This window comes from Lissotriton vulgaris, chromosome 6, assembly GCF_964263255.1.
Source record: "Lissotriton vulgaris chromosome 6, aLisVul1.2, whole genome shotgun sequence".
Lineage (NCBI taxonomy): Eukaryota > Metazoa > Chordata > Amphibia > Caudata > Salamandridae > Lissotriton > Lissotriton vulgaris.
In genome coordinates this window covers 1,003,780,588-1,003,803,741 of record NC_141694.1, presented here as the reverse complement: position 1 = coordinate 1,003,803,741, position 23,154 = coordinate 1,003,780,588, and the positions used below count along the sequence as shown (strand labels likewise).

At 49.0% G+C, this 23,154-nt stretch overlaps 1 protein-coding gene across 18 annotated transcripts in view; it reads left to right on the top strand.

Moving 5' to 3' along the window:
* AFDN (afadin, adherens junction formation factor) overlaps positions 1-23,154 on the top strand; it is a 2,152,715-nt gene that overhangs the window by 1,437,795 nt on the left and 691,766 nt on the right. For all 18 annotated transcript variants that reach the window (XM_086927064.1, XM_086927054.1, XM_086927053.1 and 15 more), the window contains 2 exons: positions 5,940-6,013; positions 12,089-12,207. In XM_086927064.1, the coding sequence (XP_086783190.1) occupies positions 5,940-6,013; positions 12,089-12,207 (193 nt within the window). The remainder of the gene's footprint in view (positions 1-5,939; positions 6,014-12,088; positions 12,208-23,154) is intronic.

Here is a 23,154-nt window from a genome sequence, read left to right as displayed (position 1 = left end):
GGGGGAATGTTAGCCGAGGGAGTTGGATCTGATGTGGAGCATGCTGGTAAGGAGCCCTCATTTATAGCTGATTGGGTTAGTTGCATTGAATTCGCCCCAAGCAGTTCTATACCATCTCCAACGCCCATGTCACTTCCTGCTTCAGCTCCTCTAGGGTTGTTATCCGGGTGGGTAATTAACGTAGTAATTTTTTCAATACCACTTGCAACTGTGTTTTGGAGTGCACCCAACTTCTTGACCTCTGCTTGCAGTTTATCGATCTTGGATATGAGAGGTTTAACAATGACATTGATTTTCATCTCAATAAGATCAGCGATTTTATCACGTAGGGCTTCCTCAGAGGAACAAATAGGATGATCCTCGACAAGAGTCACCTGTTTATGTTTGGGGGTGGTTGCCCTCTTCCGCTTAGTCCCTGAGCGTAAACCCCCCCGCTTGGAGGGATTCTTTGTACATTGACGTTTTGGTCTGCCAGCATGTCCTATAAGAGATTGATCAAGGACAGAGACCTGTGACTGTGTGTCTTGCTCAAGGTCGTGTTCAATGTCAATGTCTGTATTAACTTCAATGGGCAAGCCTTCAAAAGCCGGAATTACGTTCTCCGGAGTTCCAGGTATAACTTGGGATGTAATATCAGCAATAGAGTCTACATTGTGAACATCCTGCGTTATTATTCCATCAGACAGAATAGAAACAGATATAGGTGGTGATGGGCAAAGCAAATCAGGTGATAGGCTCAACCCCAAAGACTCCCTCCTTTGCATGTTGATTTTCTGAACAGTCTGAACCAGGTAATTATTTATCTTGTTTTGTTGAACTACAACAGGTTTTTTAGACATTGCTCAGACTGTTAAATATATTTAAAAGACACACACAAGACTTACTTGAAGGTAAATCACTAAGGAGACACCTGCAGCGTTTCTGGCCCTGCCCCTGCCTTTTCCTGCCGATGAGGGCCGTAGAGGGCCCGCCCTTTGCCCGGGCTTCGCCCCGGGCGTCCCGCTCGCGTCCCGCGACGCGGGGGTGCTGCCGGCTTTATCCGGTCCTTTGGCGCTCTCTGGCGCGTTTCGCGTCGCTCAGAACGCGCCGCCGCGAGGCCTGCCGGGAGTTGTGGTCCCCCGGAGCGGCGGCGCGGAGTCTGGTGTCCCTGTGACTCTTGGCGGTGTCGGCGTGGTCAGAGTAAGTGTTCTTTGCCCCCTTTGTGACTCTCGGCGGTGGCGGCGCTTCCAGCTGTCTGCGGTCTCTCCCCCGCTCTGCCGGGGTGCTGCCGGCTTTATCCGGTCCTTTGGCACTCTCTGGCGCGTTTCGCGTCGCTCAGAACGCGCCACCGCGAGGCCTGCCGGGAGTTGTGGTCCCCCGGAGCGGCGGCGCGGAGTCTGGTGTCCCTGTGACTCTTGGCGGTGTTGGCGTGGTCAGAGTAAGTGTTCTTTGCCCCCTTTGTGACTCTCGGCGGTGGCGGCGCTTCCAGCTGTCTGCGGTCTCTCCCCCGCTCTGCCGGGGTGCTGCCGGCTTTATCCGGTCCTTTGGCGCTCTCTGGCGCGTTTCGCGTCGCTCAGAACGCGCCGCCGCGAGGCCTGCCGGGAGTTGTGGTCCCCCGGAGCGGCGGCGCGGAGTCTGGTGTCCCTGTGACTCTTGGCGGTGTCGGCGTGGTCAGAGTAAGTGTTCTTTGCCCCCTTTGTGACTCTCGGCGGTGGCGGCGCATCCAGCTGTCTGCGGTCTCTCCCCCGCTCTGCCGGGGTGCTGCCGGCTTTATCCGGTCTTTTGGCGCTCTCTGGCGCGTTTCGCGTCGTTCAGAACGCGCCGCCGCGAGGCCTGCCGGGAGTTGTGGTCCCCCGGAGCGGCGGCGCGGAGTCTGGTGTCCCTGTGACTCTTGGCGGTGTCGGCGTGGTCAGAGTAAGTGTTCTTTGCCCCCTTTGTGACTCTCGGCGGTGGCGACCCTATCACCCAAGGAATGGAGCTCTGTGTACTACAGAGCCTCTCACACCACACGAAACACTGCAAGCAGGGAAGCAGCGACAAAACTAGCTATATACTGGCATCTCACTCCAGCCCGGCTCCATAAAGGCAACCCCACACGTAGCGCGCTGTGCTGGAGAGGCTGCGGGGAAAAAGGCACCTCAACTCACCTCCTCTGGGAATGCCGGGAGGTCCAGGAATATTGGAAGACAGTCCTGGACGACATAGACTCTACATTTGACACTGAAGTCCCTAGATTCCCGGCTTACACCATCCTAGGTCTACCCAACGCGCTCACCTTCCCCCTCAAATCCCCCAGAGGCCGCCAAATGGGGATTGCTATGCAGGCTGCTACACAGCATGTTCTGTCCCTCTGGGGCTCCGACACCAAACCCACTCACACGGGGTGGCTGCATAAAATATGGTTCACTTTGGGGATGTAACGCATCCAAGCCACGCTCACACACTCCACAGCTGCCTATCGGAAGGTATGGCTTCCACTACTGTCTCTATTATCCAAGGAATTTAACGAGGTCACGTGTCCCAGATACCTCCGCATACTGCGACTCACAGAGCACACACAGGATTCCCCGAGCTCATCTGGGTGATCGCACCCTTTACTATATGATCACAGCCATGTTAGTCTCACAGGTCTGGCACACTGGGTGGGGTGGGATAAGGGAGGGGGGATGGGAGTTGGGGCGGGAATTCCGGTTGGTTTTCTTTTTACTTATGCAATTTCATTACCTCATCACGAGAGACATTCGCAAACCAGGCACTACAATATTGTTAAGTCGAGCACCACTTGTCATCTGTTTGATTTACAGAATTTAAATACCTACCTGCCTCGATGACTTCTCTTGTTTGACCTGCCTTTTTCACGCTGTCAATAAAACAAATTTAAAACTAAAAGAGATCATTGAGAAAGCTTATGAAATGGGAACAATCAATGATAAAACTAAACACTTTTTGATTAAGACCAACCCGAGGAGTCCAGTATTTTATATGACACCGAAAATCCACAAAAACCTTTGGGATCCACCTTTACGCCCAATCGTCTCTACCTGTGGGAGTTTGCAGGAACCAGTTGGACAACTACTTGACAGATACCTCCAGCCAATAGTCAAAAACATAAAGACTTATGTTAAAGATACCACGGACTTGTTATTGAAACTTGAAACAGTCCCAATTGAACCAGGTGAAAAATTGATTCTGTGTGCTGCGGATGTACGCTCACTTTATACATCAATACCCCATCTCTTGGGAATAGAGGCAGTTGAAAAAGCTTTACTTAACTCAGACTTAGATCTACCCTTTCAGATGTTCCTCATGGAATTGATGTTATTTAAAAACATCTACCTTTCTCTCAAATGGCGAGAGTTAAAAAAAATCACCTCAGACGGATCCAAACTACAACTTAGAATGGATGAAATGGCATTGAGATTTTCAAAAAGAGGGTACCCTGAACACATCATTGAGGAATCGAGACAACGAGTAAATTCAATTGAGAGAGGTGAACTATTGAAAACCAAAAAAAAGACTGAAGAAGCAAGAATAGTGGCAGTTTCAAAATTCTCAACATTTAGTGAACGTTTCAAAAAAACTATTATTAGACATTGGCCAGTTCTAAACCTTGAACCAGACTTCAATGGAATCTTTGAAAGAGTACCGTTATTTGCTTACACTAGAGCTCGTAACATAGGTGAAATGTTAAAAGACAAACCCACAAAGGAGGAAACATTCAGAGGAACGAAACCCTGTTTAAATTGCGGAAATTGCAACAATATTATCAAAGGAAACCAGATCAACCATCCTATGAAAGGTCACGAAATTAAACTGAAAACAAATGCTACATGTGATTCAGCCAATGTAATTTACGCCCTAAAATGTCCCTGTGGAAAAATGTATGTTGGAAAGACAGAAAGACGTATAAAGACTAGATTAATTGAACACAAATCGAACATTCGAACAAAAAACATGAAATCAACAGTTGCTGCGCACTTTGTGGAGGCACAACACAATATTTCACAGCTAAAATTTATCGTATTGTTGACTGTGAACAAAAAGGAAGGGAGAGACAATACGAAACATCTCCTACAAAGAGAGAACTTTTGGATACAGAAACTATGTACACATAAGCCTAATGGGCTTAATGACCGCATAGAACTATCATGCTATTTATGAAATTATGAAGATGTCCTGGTGCTAAATATTGATTCTTGCGCTCCAGTTAATATTTTTTGATTCTGTAATTTTTTGCTTCAACATTTGTACGATCTTCATTTAGCTTATGAGATAGTCTAAGATTCAGAAATCTTCCACTATAGCTCATTCTTTAAGTGTTCAGAGAGACATGTTTTGATACTGCAGGGTTCGCACCCCCAAGCCGCCGTTTTCCCTCTAGCACCATATGAGCACTGTAATTTTCTATGTGAAAAATACTATATCAAGATAGTGTGCAAAAGCTGTTAAATATACCTAGAGATAAGGGTTTTTTGCATTTAATGTCTTACACGATCGAGTACTAAGTATGTTTTCAATTTCTATATCACGTGATCGGAACTATGACCAATGAGGGTCTTTATGGATAAAATCAAGATGGCCACTAGGGAGGGCTTTGGGAAGTTTGGCTTACACTCGAGAAAGCTTTTCACAAGCGAGCGGATATCAGGTTAGTGGCGATTAATGATCATAGCGACAACATTAGTATAGAATGGTGATAATGGAATTGCTGCCAGTAGAGCGTAGCTTTTGTAACGCGTTTGTTTACTGCTTTTTGCTTTGGACAGCTTTTTGACCACACGTTGATATATTCATGCGGCAGAACCTGCATGTGAGTGGGCTATATAGCCGTTTTTTGAATTTCACACGGTATGTAAGGTGATAGCAGGTGATAGGTAAAATCCACGACCTTTATTCTTCCTGACAGGATGATAGCAGTATTTTCTTATATCGTTAGCCCAATACTAGTCAGTTTCTAGTTAATAATACAGAGATTTACAAAATTAGGAGATGACACTTGGAATAAGCAGATCGTACTATGTTTTTTGATTTTCTTTTACATTTCCCTTTTTTTTCTTTGTAGTATTGTTCCCTGATGGAGGGCAGGTTGTAATGCCCGAAATGCATTGGATGGATTTAAAATAATGCCGCATTTTGTGAAATGAATTGAATGGATTGCAAATGAATTACAACAGAACTTTATCTGACAAAAGTATAAAAGATAATTGAATTGAGATCAATTGAATAAAAGTTGGAAAACATTGAACTAACATGGTGATTAGAATCCTCATTTCATACTGAGGAGAACAAGGAGTGCCTGCAGGGATGCTTCTAGTGTCCCACTTAAAGCACGTTCTTTTTCTTGAAACATGTAGACCACACAGGACGCAGGAGGTCATAATCCGCACTCCAGCACGTCCGACTGCCTTTTAGTTGCTAACAGGGGACCAGTGAATAAAGTTTATCTATTTACCCTCGGGTACTGGGACCCACTGTATAGCTTTTAAACCTTCACTTACTCACTCATTACACCGCACACTCAGCAATTATACCAGTTCCGCAGTATTTCTGGCATTGTAGCACACAATTCGGTGACACTGTGGTGGGCCCGATGATGAAGCATGCCACCACTAGGTTGGTGGGTGAGGGCTTCATGAACAAACCAAATGGTTTACTAGCACACATATCTCACTACTTAACTAGTCCTTATTGATATCTACATTTATTTCCCCCCCCCATTGGTTTTTCCCCCATTGTTATTTTCCCTATGTGTGGAATGGTTTTTTTTCAGTGGTGCTTGATATGTTTAGTTGTGTGTTTTTGTTTTCTGTAAAGATTGTAGTAGGATGGAGGTACATTGACAATTATTTTATATTCCAATTTGGGTAACCTCTAGCAGATATGGTCTCCCCTGATCTGCTCACGTATAGGAACACATCTATAGGCCCAAATACTTTCTAAACCTTTTTTTTTTTTTTTAGGATGGCCGCCTTGCTGCTGGTGACCAGTTATTAAGTGTAGATGGGCGCAGTTTGGTGGGATTGTCCCAAGAAAGGTATTTATTATTTACTTAAGTCTCTAAAACATGAATTGCACAGTGATTGGCACAAATTATTTTTGGTTTTCCACCGCAGGTCAGAAGTTCAAAACTGTCTTTTTCTGTAATAATCGAAATTCTTGACTGCGCGGCATTTTATCTGATAGAGACTACTAGCTGCAGAATCCTTATGTTTGAATTTACAAGGCATCAGACTGGATTCGAAAACCTTTGCTTGAGCAGTACCCCTGCCCTCCGTGGGATGGCTTCGTTTGGTTCCGGGCTGTGTCGTTGGTGCCGAATGTGACGACGTGGTCACCCAACAGGCGCCACCCAGACATGCAGACGTCCGTTCTTTTCTTCTGCGCCAGTGAGGTTTGATCTGGAGAAGAGCTACCCCTCTGTCTCTTTTTGACAGACTTTTTCAGCATTTTGTCAAAGATTTTTTCAGGTGGGTCGGGAAAGTAATGAAGGTAGCTTTTAAGCTGCGTGGGGCCTATCACTTCGCCATGTTGGTTACTGACCTGCACCTTGTGTACTTAACTTGTCTTGAGCGCAACCACGACTCAGTCGTCCTCGAAGAGCCGGCCAAGCCTTAGAAAGCTTTGAGGGAGCAGCCCTTCAAGTTGCTTGCGGCCCAGCAGTTGATGCCGTTTATCATGACTCATAGGAGGTCTCAGTCTTGATCGAGAAGGTCGTGGGATAGCTCCGGGAGCCCCAAATCCTCATCGTCACACTCGAGGTCCTCAGGAAGAAGAAGTTTAAACGGACTTTGACTTCACCTTGTCCGTTGAGAATTAACAACACACGTGGGCAGCATTGGCGTTCAGGCACGGTTCTGCAGAGCCGTTGCCAGATCGGACTCCGCACCTTCCTCCGTTTCTGTGAACCGCAGTGACCCACGCTAATAAGAGTCTTAAGAGGCCATTTGCCGAGTATTTGAGCGTCTGACCCCTCTGGCACTCCTTCGGGCCCTGAATAGTCGGTGAGGCCACATAAGGTTCCATGCCAACGGCTTTGGTGGGGTCTCATGGGTCCGAATCAGTGGGGATCATGCCAATATGACCTTCTCTGGCGCTGGTCCCAACGTCGATGCAGCAGGTGCCCTCCAGCGGCATCAGCCTCATTCTCATCCCAGACGACTCAGTCTGAATGACGTCGATCAATGCAGTTTCCAGCGTCAACAGAGCCCATTTGTTCTAGGTCATTGCCAGAGTGTTTTGTGGAGCAGACATACATTGGGGAAGAGTGGGAGGAGTCACTGGACCCTTTAGAACACCAGTTGTACATCTCTATTGAGAATTTGGACTGATATGAGGAACTAGGAGAGGCCAGTGGACTGGACACTTCTCCAAATATTGGTGTGCTCTCTCCATCTACCGTGTCTATGGAGGAGGGCGCGTCATATGCAATGGTGGTGAAAAGGGCAGCTGAGGTCCTTGACTTTCAACTTCCCTCAGTGGCAGTCAAGATTAACCTCTTGACCAAAGTGCCTGTGTCTGGGTCTTCCACATCCGAACAACCAATTGGACTTTAATGAGGCACTAACTGAAGTCCTTCTAGACACTTAGTCTAAGCCTACCATAGGGGCTCCTGTGAACAGGACAATTGCCCGCTGCCATCGCCCTGACCTGGGTCATCCTAGTTTTCCCAGCCAACACCCCACCCCTGAGAGCTTGGTAGTCCAAGCCTTGACTTCCCATGGTGAGTTCCCTGCCGCTCCCCTAGACAGGGAATCCAAGAGGCTGGATACAGTTGTGAAGAAGGTGTTTTCTTCTGCCAGCCTGGCACTGTGGTTGGTGGACACTGCATGCCTTTTGGGCCATTTTTCACATACCCTATGGGAAATGGATTCGCAAGTGCTGCCACAGGCCTTACTTTCACAAGCAGTGAAAGTTGGGGAAAAATGCAGCAAAGTTCTCCATTAGGTGTGGTCTAAATACAACTGACCCACTTGGTAGAGCAATATCATCGATTGTTGCCTTGCAGTGTCACGCCTGGCTGAGAACATCTGGCATTTTGGGGAATGTCCAGGCCGACCTCTTGGACATGCCCTTCAGTGGGACTAGTCTCTTCTGATAGAAAGCAGACTCTGTGCTGGAGCGCTTCAAGGCATCCCAGGCTATGGCCAAGTCCTTGGGCCTCTCTGTGACACCTCGCTCTCATCCTACTTTTGTGGCTACGTAAAGGACGTGTCACTGCACCGCACCAACCATATTCTGGCCACCGTCCTGCAAGGCTTCCCAAGTTGTGCTAGGACGTGGGCGCGGTGCATTCTGACCCCATGGGAATGGTAGCTAGAAATCCTCTGTCACTAGCTGCAAACTCTAAGTCCTCCTAATGTGGTTTAATGTAGTTCTGCAAGACCATGGGTGCTCAGTTGGGGGGAGAATCCAACATATTCTCCTCCACTGTCAGTCCATAACTTCTGGCAAATGGGTCTTGCAGATTATTCGGAATAGTTACTTGCTTCCTTTTCAATCTTTCCTTCCTCCTTTACCATCATCTCAAGAACGTCTGGCAGAAGATATCCTGGTCTGCTCTGCGAGGAAGTTACTGTTCTCCTGGCCAAAGGGGCTATAGAAAGGGTTCCGATATCAGATGTAGGCAGTGATTGTTATTCCAGCTACTTCTGATACCGTAAAAACCTAGGGTTTTCTACATATTCTCGGCCTCTGAACCGTTAATCTTTTCCTCAAAAAAGAGAAATTCAAGATACTACCGTTGGATCAGGTCTTGTCAGCCCTAGGCCAAGGATACTAGATGGCAGCGTTAAACTTGCAGGATGCGTATTTTCACATCTCCATCCTGCCTGCCCACAGGCGTGACCTGCGGGTCAACGTGTAGGCCACAAGCACTTTCAGTTTACCGTAACTCCTTTTGGCCTCCCCAGCGCCGCTTAGATGTTCACCTTAGTGAGTGACGGTGGTCATAGCTCATCTGTGCAGGTTAGGGGTTTCTGTCTTCCCCTACCTCAAAGATAAGCTGTTGAAGCCAGCCGTGCCCCAGCCTGTCCTCTCCCACCTCCAGACTATGACAGACCTCCATCATTTGCTGTGGTTCACTATAAATTTACTGGCGTCACACCTGACTCCTAAGATGCTCCCTTTCATCGTAGACATACGGACACAGTGCAGTTTCGGGCTTATCCTCCCGAGCAGAGAGTCTAAGATATTCAGGCTATGATACAGAGCTTTCAGCCTCAAACCTAGATTTCAATGAGAATGACTCGGAGGTTGCTGGGCCTCTGTGCATTGGAGTTTCCAAGGCGTTTATCGCTCTGAAACCCTTTTCGTCACAAGTGAAGCTCAGGCCTCCTTTACTCTTTTCCGCCCATACCGTTTCTACCCAGAGTCCTCAAGTAGATCAAAAGCAACCTGGCCAAAGTCATTCTTGTGGCTCTGGATTGGGCACGGAGATTGTGGTATCCTGAGCTTCTTCGAATGAGCATTGATCCTCCGATCAGGCTGCGCCTTCAGGAGAATCTTCTGTCACAGCAGCAGGGGAGGGTTCTCCACCCGAACCTGTCAACTCTCCACCTCCTTGCATGGAAATTGAGCTGTGACAGTTGATAGCTTTTGACCTTCTTCCCGAAGTCTATGAGGTTATCTTGGCGACCTGGCGGCGCTCCACCAAAATGATATATGCCTGCTGTAGGCAATTAAAAAAATATATATTGTACAGAAAAGTCTATTGACCTTCTTTCTGATGTTCTTCTCTTCATTCTTGCACTTGCCCAGCAGATCTATGCTCTTGGCACTCTCAAGGGTTATCTTTCTGCTCTGTCCACTTGCCTGCAGCTTCCTGACCAACCCTCTTCTATTTAAGTATCTTATTGTACATCGGTTTCTGAAAGGGCTTGTACATATATTTCCCCCTTCGCCCTACATAATGTCGCAGTGGGATTTTAACTTGGTTCTCACTTACCTCATGTGCTCTCCCTTTGAACCACTTCACAATTGTCCCCTCTGGAAGCTTACCATCAAGACCTCCTTGCTAGTGGTGACAACTTCTGCCCATAGAGTGAGTGAGCTGCAGGCTTATCATCCAAGCCTCCCTATCCAATGGTATTTCCAGACAAGGTGGTGCTTCACACCTGTGCCTCTTTCCTACCTAAGTTATTGACCCCTTAAATTTGGGACAATCTGTCACTTTGCCTGCTTTTTATCCTTCTCCCTATAAAGAGGAGGAGCGACTCCACCATCTAGACCCAAAAAGAGCATTGTTGTTCTACCTTAGCCACACAAAAGAGTTCCAGTGGATGACCAACTTTTCATGGGCTATGTAGGAGCTAATAAAGGTTGAGCAGTTCAGAAACTGACTTTTTTGCTCTGGATCATTCTTGGTGTTAAGGTCTGCTATGTCCTGCCTCCTGAAGGCTTATGAACCCATTCTACCTGAGGAAAAGCTGTGACCACAATGTTATCTCACGGAGTTCCAGTCTTGGACATCTGCCAGGCAGCAATGTGCACACATTTTCCAAACCTACTTCTGGACAGTCAGGTCTGCAATGACAGGCGTTTTGCCTGTTCGGTCCTGCATGACTTTTTGGTATAGCCAATTTGTCCGCAGCCCACCGCCAGGATGGTATGGCTCAAAGGTAAGGAATCAGCAGCTAGAAGTCTCTATCAGATGAAAAAGTTACTTACCTTCGGTACGGATTATCTGGTTGAGACAATATATAGCTGCAGATTCCTCACAGATCCACCCATGCCTCCTCGCTTTGCAGGCATATTTCTAGGGCTAGGGTTGTTTCCCTTTCAGGGCCCTAGTTTTGACACACACTAGTCTGTTTTCTTTAATGACTCTGCGCTCCTGGCATGGAAAGTCTTGGAAATAACGGTTGTCTGCATGCCATAGTGAAGCTTATATAGGTGGCCGCTACATCACATCCGGTGCCAATGACATTGTGTGGAACCGAAGGAAGCCACCCGACGGTGCGCAGGGGTACTGCTCACGCAAAAATGTACGGATCCAGTATGACACCTGGGAAATTTAAAGGTAATGTATCTGCAGCTAGATATTGTCTCAACCAGATATATTACAGAAGGTAAGTCACTTGTTTGTTCAGGTGTCAACATAAAATGGTTTGCCATCCCCTCTTAGAGGGCAGTGTTCCACTTCACCCAACAAAACACAGTGGCTAAGATTTTAGAGAATTTTTTTATAAATTCCACAGACTAGCTGATAATCATGTTTGACTTACCTTCACTTTCTGCTGAACACAGTTATATAATGCTTTTATTAGCTATAACGTTGTATTCCTGGTACTTGTGGTTTATGGTGGTTAGTCGTTAGGTCTCACATCGTTGTTTGTTCTTGAGAATTAGTACAGAGCTTAAAGCCTAAAGAACTGTTGGAAAAGATAACAATGGCAAGGGAGTAGAGTGAGATAATCTTTGTTGGAAACTGTGAAATTATTTCTACCTGTTCGTTTAAATATTTAAAAGCCAGGCTAGAACCTTTTTCTTGTTGTCACACATTAACAAGAGGGTTTAGGAGAGAAGAAACCTATGGCTCGTGCATAGCTCAATGAGCACTTGTTATTATTAAGTAGCATATACATATCTTCTGTGTTGAATTTAAAAGTATGACTTTGGAAGGGTTGATTTCTAGAAAATCACAGAGATATGGCATAAGTTGATGGCCATGGAAGCTCTGGCAGCCCCAGGCAACAGACTTTGAGACAATTTTACTTTAGGGCACGGCCTCCAAAAGGTTTGCAGACATCTCTTGCAAAATATATTCACCCCTACCAAGAAATGGGATACCATTATAATACATCTGTAAATTACTGTGGATGGTGGGAGAAGACTGTTTATACCTCAGTTCAGAGCAGCCTTTCGGTCACATGTGAGATTCAACACAAAGAAATGAGGAGATACATAGAGCAGGTGTAGACTTTTCGAGTCTAGAAAAACTGCAGGTTGGGTGCCTTTAATGAGGTCTACATTATATATGTTCAGATATTTTCTTCTACTTGACCTATATCTTTTGAGACCAGACGCTAAAGTTTGTGATGCGCAGTTAGCCCAAAAATGGTTATGTTAAAATATTGCAAGGAACTTACAGTTTTTTTAAATATTTTTACAGGGCTGCAGAGTTGATGACGAGGACAGGTTCTGTTGTTACATTAGAAGTTGCAAAACAAGGAGCAATTTACCACGGCTTGGCCACTCTGCTTAATCAACCTTCTCCAATGATGCACAGAGGTGACAAAATACATAATTATTTCTCTTTACAGGGCTTTCTTTGTGATAAATTAACTCTGCCAATCAGCTTTAGCAATTTGCATAATTTAAATGGGCTGCAGGGCATTGTGTTGCATTTTCAGGAAAAATCGAATGACAAGTCTACTTAAGGGATTGTTCAGCTGGTCTGGGACGACCAGTTGGACAGAATTACTAGCAGACGTGGTATACCTCAAGTAGAACATGTTTGTGGGATAGTTGCTTTCACAACTGTCTCAGTCCAAACATAACATCCCTCAAACGAGGTTTGATGGTAGGCGCTGGTTTTGGGAGGTGCGCTTCCTTCAACAACTTTACATCATCTTGATGGTTGCCTGTAGTGGAACTTAGTTTGGTTAAGTGGTATGCACCAGATGGGAAAAGCACCTTATGATGCTTGATTCTGGATTATTTTGAATTGGAGTGCTGGATTGGTGGAATGAAAACATACTAATAACGGATCTGCCGAAATTATAAAACTTAGAGTGAGGGAAAGGATAGGAAGAGTCGGAGAAGTTTGCATCTTCCCCAGATCCATGTTCAGATTTTGCTTCACTTAGTCGCCTAGGACCTCTTCTCACACTGTCCAGGTACTAATCTAAAACTGCAACTCAGTGACAAGTGCATCATTCACAGGGTTTCTTTCCATAGGTCCTATATGGTTCACTTTTCACAAAAAGACAACTTAAGGCATCATCATCATCCTCATAATACTTTATTCGATTTAATTCAGTAAATCATAAGTCATAAAATGCAACAAATCTGAAAGAGACACGTTAGTGATACATTCCTTACCTTAGAATATCCCCAGGCGTCAGACTGGATCCGGAAAATTTTGCGTAGCAATACCCCTGCGCTCCGGCAGGCGTCGTGCGTGGCTCCGCGTCCATCGACGGCGTCGTTAGCGCCGGAATGACGTCGTCGGAGTACTTAGATGCTGCCCATGCGCGCTGACGTCAGTTTTTCTTTTTTCCGCGCCAGCTAGCGCAGATCCGGAGAAGCTCTACCCCTTAGTCTTTTTTGACTAAACTTTTTGATCTTTTTGATCATTTCTCTACTCGAGTCTTCGACTCCAACGGTGCCGGTAGGGATGCCCGGGTTGAAACCCTGTTCCAGGTGCGACCGATTGATGTCGGTTACCGACCCCCATCGCCGGTGCCTCAAGTGTTTAGGCCTCGACCACGACGACCACACCTGCTCCGACTGCCGGGCCCTGACGTCTAAAGCTAGGCGGGAGCAGTCTCGCAAGCGACTGGAGCTCCGGCAGTCGGCCCCGCGTCGCTCCAGGTCCCGGTCCCACGGGAGGTCGAGGTACAGGTCGCGGGGTCGGAGCCCTCGCAGCTCCGGGAGTGGACATCGGTCGTCAGGATCCAAGTCCTCAGGTAAAAGGCATAAGAGGTCGGAGAGACATCATCTTTCCTCCGACCCACCCCAACGCTCTCACGATGCGGCCGGGGGTTCGGGTGACACCACCCACGCGGCTCCGACGGAGTCCAAGTTGTCGCCGCCTGCCCCACACCTTCGGGTCCCTGGGCAGGACGAGACGCCTGAGGAGATCGAGCGGTACCTCATGGCCTTGAGGTCCCTCCCTCCTCAGCCGGGTTCTGTGGCGCCTCCGGGCCCAACGGCCCCGGCTGGAGGGCCTAGCGGGTCGGGTGCTTCGGCTCCGACGCAGTCGGGTGCTTCGGCCCCAGCGCTGCAGGCCCTCTCTGGATCCGCTTCCGGATCTGGTTCGTCGCTGGTCGACCTCACGACCTCGCCAAAGCCGGCCCTATGGGTGTCGCCCCCGGCGCCTGCTATTGGCGCCATCCCTGATCCTACCCCCGGTCCGGTTTTGGCGCCGAAGCGGCGCCGATGGGTGCCGCTACCGACGGCATTTAGAGATTTCTATTTCCATGAACAGGACCCATCTGTTGAACCTGTACTACAGGAGATGGGTGACGAGGGTCATTGGGAGTGGTCTGAGGACCCTCTGGCACGGGAGTGCCAGTCACCACAGGACTGGACATATGAGCTTGGGGAGGCCAGTGGCATTGACACTTCGCCAGACACTGGATTTGTCTCCCCTCCCACTGTGGCTGGGGAGGAGGGGGCTGCTTATAGTGTAGTGTTGACACGGCGGCCAAGGCTTTAAACCTTGAGCTCCCTGTCGCGGCCGTGAGGACTAACCTCCTCACAGAGGTCCTTAAACCGCAGGCAAGCTCCAGTGAGCATCTGCTGCCGTTTAATGAGGCCTTGTGTGATGTTCTTGTGGGCACTTGGTCCAAGCCCGCCACAGGTCCGCCTGTGGATAGGAACGTGGCCAGATGCTACCGCCCTTTTTGTCCACCCACCCCACCCCCGAGAGCCTGGTCATCCAGCCAACACTTTCCAGACCGCATTCCCGACTGCTCCGCCCGATCGGGAATCCAAGAGGTATGAGCAGTTTGGGAAGAAGGTGTTCTCGTCCCTCAGATTGGGACTGCGGTCAGTTAATACTGCATGCCTTCTGGGCCGCTATACCCACACCCTGTGGGACGCGGTCTTGGACTTGCTGCCACAATTTCCGGAGGAGGTCCGGGCAAAACTCACCCAAACCCTTGCGGAGGGTCGAGATGCAGCGCAGTATTCCATCCGGTGTGGGCTGGATACCACGGACTCACTGGGCAGGGCGATGGCAACGACAGTGGCGGTTCAACGCCACGCCTAGTTGAGGTCCTCCAACTTTTCGGCCGATGTCCAGACCACTCTTCTGGACATGCCGTTTGATGGCTGTCGCCTCTTTGGCGACAAGGCAGACCATGCGCTTGAGCGATTTAAGGACTCCAGGGCTATGGCCAAGTCCTTGGGCCTCTCGGCCCCTCGCCAGCAAACGGGTGCCTTTCGCTCCTTTGGTGGCCAAGGAAAGGGCGCCCCCACACGTGCTGCCAGCCACGCGCTGCAGAATGTCTAACAGCGCGGTGGCGGCCGTGGAAACCGCCATGGCGGCGGTCGGGGACAACGGCGCAGCCAGTCCACACCTTCCCCCGCAGCACCTGCCTCAAAGCCCTCCTAGTCCGTGCTTTCAGGCCCATGTGACGCCAGTGGGGGGGCAGGGTTCGCCATCACCTCTTCCACTGGCGCACCGTCACGTTGGACAGGTGGGTGCTGCAAATCGTCTGAAGGGGCTACTCCCTCCCCTTCGAGGCGACCCCTCCAGCCATGCCACCGCAATTCCACCGCGTGTCGGGGGGTCACTTGCAACTTCTGCAAGAGGAAGTCACGGCCCTCTTGGCCAAGGGGGCCATCAAGCGCGTTCCTGGGCCAGAAGTAGGGTGTGGTTGTTATTACCACTACTTTCTGGTACCCAAGAAGGGCAAAGGGGGCCTACCCCCTATCTTGGACCAAGGGAACGTCAACGGCTTCCTCCGGAAGGAGAAGTTCAAGATGCTGACTCTGGCTCAGGTCTTAGCTGCCCTGGACCCAGGAGACTGGATGGTAGCGTTGTACTTGCAGGACGCTTATTCATATCCCCTTCCTGCCGGCCCACCGGCGTTACCTGCGGTTCACAGTAGGCCAGAAGCACTTTGTTTACCGTGCTCCCCTTCTGCCTTACCAGCGCCCCACGGGTGTTCACGATGGTGATGGCGGTGGTCGCAGCTCATCTGCGCAGGTTAGGGGTTTCAGTCTTCCCCTACCTCGACGACTGGTTGTTGAAGGCAGTCTCGCCCCAGACAGTCATCAGCCACCTTCAGACTACGGCCGACCTCCTGCACCTGCTGGGGTTCTCCATCAATGTGCCGAAGTCACACCTGTGTCCCTCTCAGAAGCTCCTCTTCATCGGAGTGGTTCTAGACTCAGCGCAGTTTCGGGTTTATCCTCCCGAAACGCGGGTTCGGGATATTCAGGCTCTGATTCCGATCTTTCAGCCGTTATCCCGGGTCTCGGTCAGGTTGACGCTGCGGCTTCTGGGGCTGATGGCCTCCTGCATCCTTCTAGTGCATCACGCCAGGTGGCGGATGCGGGCTCTGGAGTGGGACCTGAAGATTCAGTGGGCCCTGCATCGGGGCAACTTGTCCGACCATGTCTTGATCTCGGAGGGCACTGCAAGACAGTTGCAGTGGTGGCTCACGGACCGCGATTGGGTCAGTGGCAGATCCCTCTCCCTACCCCAACCGGAGCACGTAGTTGTGACAGACGTGTCACTCCAGGGCTGGGGGGGCCACATGTGAGAGGCGGAGATCAGAGGCCTCTGGTCTGCGCCGGAGTCCCGGCTCCACATCAACCTTATGGAGCTGCGGGCGATCCGGCTTGAAGGCATTCCTCCCCTCTGTTTGGGGGAGTGTAATGCAGGTGTTTACGGACAGCACCACCGCCATGTGGTACTGCAACAAACAGGGCGGGGTGGGGTCGTGGACCCTGTGCCAGGAGGCTCTGCGCCTCAGGCAGTGGCTGGAACATCAGGCCGTGACCCTGGTGGTTCAATACCTGGCAGGTTCCCTGAACACAAGGGCGGATGAACTCAGCCATCGGTGCAGAATGGATCACGAATGGTGTCTGAACTCGGACGTGGCGCAAGGCCTCTTTCAGCAGTGGGGAGAGCCTTGGTTAGATCTATTCGCCACAGAAGAGAACGCGCAATATCATCAGTTCTGCGCGTTGGGATTTCCAAGGCGGAACTCGCTCGGAGACACTTTTCGTCGCGAGTGGAGCTGCGGTCTATTGTACGCCTTTCCGCCTATACCACTTCTGCCCAGAGTGCTGAAGAAGATCAGACGCGACCTGGCCCAAGTTATCCTTGTGGCTCCGGACTGGGCACGAAGATACTGGTATCCCGAGCTACTCAGCATGTCTGTCGATCCCCCGATTCGTCTGCCTCTTCAGGAGGACCTTCTGTCGCAGCAGCAGGGGATGGTCCTCCACCCGAACCTGTCCAATCTCCACTTCCATGCTTGGAGATTGAGCGGCGACAGTTGAGGCCATTTGACATGCCTCCTGAAGTTTGTAATGTGATTCTGGCAGCCAGGCATCCCTCCACGAAGTCGGTATACACCTGCAGGTGGAACAGCTTTGTGGCATGGTGCACAGCAAAGGCTGTGGATCCACTCTCTGCCTCCCTTTCTGAGGTTCTTCTCTTCCTTCTTTCTCTTGCCCAGCAGGGCTCTGCTCTGGGCACTATCAAGGGCTACCTTTCTGCCCTTTCGGCCTTCTTAAGGCTACCTGATCAGCCTTCTGTGTTCAAGGCCCCGATTGTAAATAGGTTCTTGAAGGGCATCACTCATATGTTTCCCCCTGTTACTTCGTGATGCCCCAGTGGGATTTGAACCTGCTTCTGACCTACCTGATGTGCTCTCCTTTTGAGCCGCTTCATAACTGTCCTCTCTGTCTTCTTACTCTTAAGACTGCTTTCCTGGTTGCCATCACCTCTGCCAGGAGAGTGAGTGAGCTCCAGGCTCTTTCCTCCAAACCTCCTTTCCTTTCTGTCCATCCGGACAAGGTTGTGTAGCGGACAAGACCCTCTTTCCTGCGCAAGGTAGTCACAGCCATCTACATCGGGCAGTCCATCACCTTGCCCACCTTCTTTCCGCATCCGCATCCCTCTGAAGAGAAAGAGCGGCTCCACCGTCTGGACCCAAAACGTGCGCTCTCATACTATCTGGATCGCACACGCCAGTTCCGGGTTGATGACCAACTCTTTGTTGGTTAAGTGGGCGCTAAGAAGGGACTGGCGGTGCACAAACGGACCATCTCTCGGTGGGTCGTGTTGTGCATCAAAGCATGGTACTCTTTGGCTAAAAAGGAGCCTCCTGTTGGGCTGAGGGCCCATTCCACTCGGGCCACGGCGGCTACTACTGCCCTGGGCCGGTGAGTCCCCTTGCAGGACATCTGTCAGGCAGCTACGTTGGCCTCGCTGCACACGTTTGCAAGACACTACTGCCTGGACAGCCAAGTCCGGAGGGATGGCTTCTTTGGCCGTTCCGTCCTCCAGGACTTTCTGGTGTGATTATTGGTTCGCAGACCCACCACCGGGGTTGGTATTGCTGGGGTATCTATTCTAAGATAAGGAATCTAATACTTACCTATTCTTTCAGATGCACAAGTTGCTTACCTTCGGTAACGATATATCTGTAAGAAACAGTAGTTAGTGTTAGATTCCTTACCGCCCCACCCATCCTCCCCGTTCTGCGAACCGATATCTAGGGTTAAGGTCATCCCCTGTCAGGGCCCTAGTTTCATGGCACCAGTGTTGGTTTTTATCATGGCTCTTCGTTTCTGGTGCGGAAAAGCTGTGTATAAGAACTGACATCAGCACGCGAGGGCGGCGTCTAAATATTACTCCGACGTCATTACGACGCCGACGACGGCCGCGGAGCCGCAGACGACGCCTACCGACGCGCAAGGGTACTGCTACGCAAAAGTTTCCGGATCCAGTCTGACCCCTGGGGATATTCTAATTTAAGGATTCTAATACTAACTACTATTTCTTACAGATATATTGTTACCGAAGGTAAGAAACTTGTGCTTCGGGTCCAGTGTGTGCTCGCTTTCCGCCCGGTTCACTGTTTGTTCAAGCTCCCGTGCCCTCTGTGCCTTGTCTCTCTTATGTGAGGTGATTTATGATATGGCCTGTCTGTGCAGAACCGTCTTGTACGCTTCCCAGAGGCTGATGGGAGAGGACATGGAGTGTATGTTTTCTTTAAAATAGTGCCCTGAGGCTTTGAGCAGGCCTACGCTAATGGTTGCGACCCTCAGGTATCCATGGTATATGGGGTACGTACACCTGCTTCCGGTGTGGTGTGATGTATATGTCACTAATATCGGGTCAGTGGTCAGATATACCCCTTGGGAGGTGCGTGATCTCCAGGACTCTTTCAAGGCTGGTCGGGGGGTGAGAACGTAGTGTATCCTAGACATGCTATTGTGTGCACCTGAGTGATATGTGTACTGACGTGTTGTGGGATAGCCTGTGCGCCAAACGTCCACCAGCCCCAGTGCGTCTATGAATTCACACAGGTGTGGGGAAGGTGTCCCCTGGCCTCTCGTAGGTGTCTATCCCATGCAGCATCTATCGTGGCATTCAAGTCGCCCCCTATGATCAGTTCTCCTTCAGGTAGTGAAAGCAAAAATCTACAGAGGGCCGTGAAAGCCAAATTATGAAGCGCTGGGGGAATGTATACTGAAACTAGCTTGTACGCTTACCCTTCCCACTGACAGGAGAGCGCTGCAAAGCGTCCTTTATCGTCCGTCTGAATCCCTTGTATCACTAGTGGGCAACTCTTCTGAACCAATATTCCTTCCCCCCTCTGATCCCGATGTGAATTCGTAGTGCGCCACCATCTTGAAGCTCTTTCTGTCCAGAGCCTTTGTGGCAGTCCCCGTCATGTGTGTTTCTTGTAGGAGGGCCACTGATGGAGCATGTCTCTTGAGATGTTGCAATATCAGCCCCCTCTTTATCTTATCCCGTAGGCCATTTACGTTCCATGATATTAACTAGAGGGGAGGGGACTCATCGTGTGGGTGCATTCTGGTTGTGAGTGGGCAGGGTCAGGAACTATGGCCCCCTTGGCATAGGAGCGATTGATGGGCATCGGAGCCGTATTTGCGGGTTCTCAGCGTTCGTCTGCACTAACCTTGAAGTATATTGTATCAGCATTTGATGTTTTAACACAACTGAGTTGATAATTACCAACTTAAACATGAACAACACCCTTCCCCCCCCCCCCCCCACCCCCTCCCTGCTAGACGGATTTCCAACTACCCGCCACCCCAACCTTGCAGAGTGATTTAGTCCTGTATAGAATACGTGCGTGTCGGGGGGGGGGGGGGGGGGGGGGGGGTTCGGCGCACTGCAGACATCCCCGTTCTCAAAGACTGTTAAGAATTCAGTTTGTCACACTGAGTATGGCATCAGACATCGGAGGCATTGGCGTCGCCCACGATCTAAGTGAACCAGCTCAGTTTGGCTAGACCCATCGGATCAGTTCATGCAGTGGTTATTGGGTCTTAGTTGTGGGCGTGGAGAGTGTACCTCTTGTCAGTCTTGTGAGCTCGGCGCCGGATCACTTCGGCTTTCATTTCCCTGGTCCTGTCTGTAGTGGGTCTTCTTCCCCACCAGATTGCCTCATGTCCTGCAATGTCGCCCCGGGCGGACAATGTTGTTGTTGTTTACCATCTCTTTTAGGCCCAGTAATCCGGCGCCAGCCCTTTAGCCAGTCCTGCGCCTCCTCTGGTGTGTCGAAGAACCATGTTTTCCCGTCCGCCACCACACAGAGTTTTGCTGGGAACAGCGTTGAATAGGCTAGTTCCCTCTGCCTGAGTTATTTTTTGACCTCGAGGAAGCTTCTTCTCTGCTTGGTGACCGCCTCCGTGTAGTCAGGGAAGAATGAGACCACCGAGTTGTTAATGCGCAATGGTGGTCCACCCGTGCCGTCTGTAGGATGGCTTCTCGATCCCGAAAGTTGAAAATTCTTGCTTTAATTGGTCTGGGCGGTTTCCCAGGTTTTGGTTTACCCCCAGGTATTCTGTGCGCTCTCTCCACAGAGAAAAAAGTGGAAAGTCCCCTCGTCTGGAGCTGGGTCTTGATGAGCTCCTCTACATAAAGGTCCATTGCAGGCCCACCATGGGACTCCGGAACGCCTGTGATTAGTACATTGTTGCGTCTGGACCTGCCTTCTTGTTTGTACAGCTTTGACGCCAGTAAGCGGTTCTCTGCTTCCAGTTGTTGGACTTTCCGCTGAAGGGTGGCAGTGTCTTTCGTGATGGCCACCGTTGTATTTTCTACATCGGTCACCCTCAAAGCCATTTTTTGGAAACTAGCACGGAGGAACGATACATCAGTTGAAATAGTTCCCACTGTCGTTTAGACATTAGTGAGGGAGGACATGATGTCTTATTCCTACTGAGAACATTAATTTTCAAGTCCTAATTTATACACGGGTGCTTCTATTTGTTTTATTATTTTTTATAATAATGATTTCCTGACAACTACGAATCCTAATTTTGTAGAACTTTTTAATTTTATTCAGGACCGAGATAATCTATTAGGAAAGTATAATTTGGCGGGGATTTGCCTGGGGGGTGATTTCAATGCAAAGATAGGAAGAGGCCTTAATGGGTATCCCACTCACTTAAACACACATGACCCTTGCAAAAAGGGATATGAGTTATAAACCACCTAGTAAACTCAAGTCTCCTAAATGTGATGGATATTGCTCCAATCAATACCATCATAAACCCACTGCCCACATATAGAGGATCAGGACGAGCTTCAGTCATTGACTATGTTTCCATATCTCTCTCGTTACAAGATCTCCTCAGGGCAGAGGTAAAGCCGTCCACTTTTGGAGACCATAATCCCATAATCGTCCTGTTAAAGGTTGCACGTCGCCCTAATTTCAGGAAGGAACTGGGAGCAAGTAATTTACATCTCTCTACTGACACCTTGAGAGTTAAATGGAGAGGCTTAGATTTTAAGGAGATTTTTGTAAAGATGGTAAAAGCATATCCCACTTTGTGTGAGACAAGTCTTGTTTTGTCAGACCCTAACCCTGAGGCTGTCTCTGCTTTCATTGAATTATGTGCAGGCATAAAAAACTTGATCTCTAGACCAGTGGGCATACGTAATCCCGACCCTAAATGGTTTGATAACATCTGTTCCAGAGCTAACAGGGAATTGAGATTGGCTCTGTCGGCACATCCCAGAGATCCCACTCTTATTCGTGCTTTAAGATCCAATTATAAAAGGGAATTAAGATTCAGGCGCGATACTGTCCTGAAGGAAAACTGGGACAACCTAGCCTGTGCCGTCAAAATTAACAGCACAACCGCCTTTTGGTCTGCCAGCAAATCCCTGAGAACTCTTGGAAACCCTTCCACTCCTCTTGACTGTAACATCTCCAGTGAAGCTTGGGTCGCCCACTTTTCAAAGATATATGCTCCCCCATTATACTGTGATAATTCCCTGGCAAATATGCCTCCCACTGAAATCACAATAACTTTAGGTGAGGTTGAGGAGTCAATATCCCAGAGTGCGAGCAACAAAGCCCCAGGCCCGTATGGCCTACCTATAGACCTTCTAAAATCAGAGCCGGAATTCTGGGCCCCACTGTTATTAAATGTTTTTAATAATCTAACTACAACTGATATCCCCAGTACATGTTCAACTTCTGTAATTATACCGATTTTTAAAAAAGGATCCAAATCCAATCCTAGTTGTTATAGGCCCATCTCATTAATTGATAACACGCTTAAAATATTAGGAAGATTTTTATTTAACAGGATCAGGGCATGGGCAGAGGAAGAAAACATTCTAAAGAAATCCCAGTTGGGATTCCGGAGTCACCTTGGTACAGTGGAACAGTGTCTGAACCTTAATTTAATAATAGGTAAATACACCATAGCTCGACACAGTCCACTGTACCTGGCATTCATGGACCTCTCGTCCGCCTTTGATTTTGTTAATAGATCAAGGCTTTTGCAACGTCTCTTGGATTATGGTCTGGATAATAATTTGGTACATTTTTTGGCCTACCTTCATAGAGATTTAAAAGCTAGAGTAAAGATTAGTATAGATGGAGCAGTGTCAGGAGACATAATGGTCGGTAGAGGTGTTAGACAAGGGTGCGTCCTTGCCCCTCTTTTATTCATTTTATATATTAATGAGCTCCACAATGTTTTGTCTAATCAAACTCCCGACGTCCCTATAATAAATGGCACTAAACTCCCCGCCTTACTCTACGCAGACGATGCAGTTTTAATGGGTCGCACACCAAATGCCCTGAGGATTTTAGTTAGGGGATTAGTAGATTTTATGTATAGTCTTGACCTTTGTACCAATTTAAAAAAATCATTTTTAATGTGTTGTGGCCCCAAAAAACGTCACATTAACAGGATTATTCTGGACCAGGACTCCCTGCTATGCACTCGCACTTTTCCCTACCTGGGCCTACAATTCTCAGACAACGGTTCTTG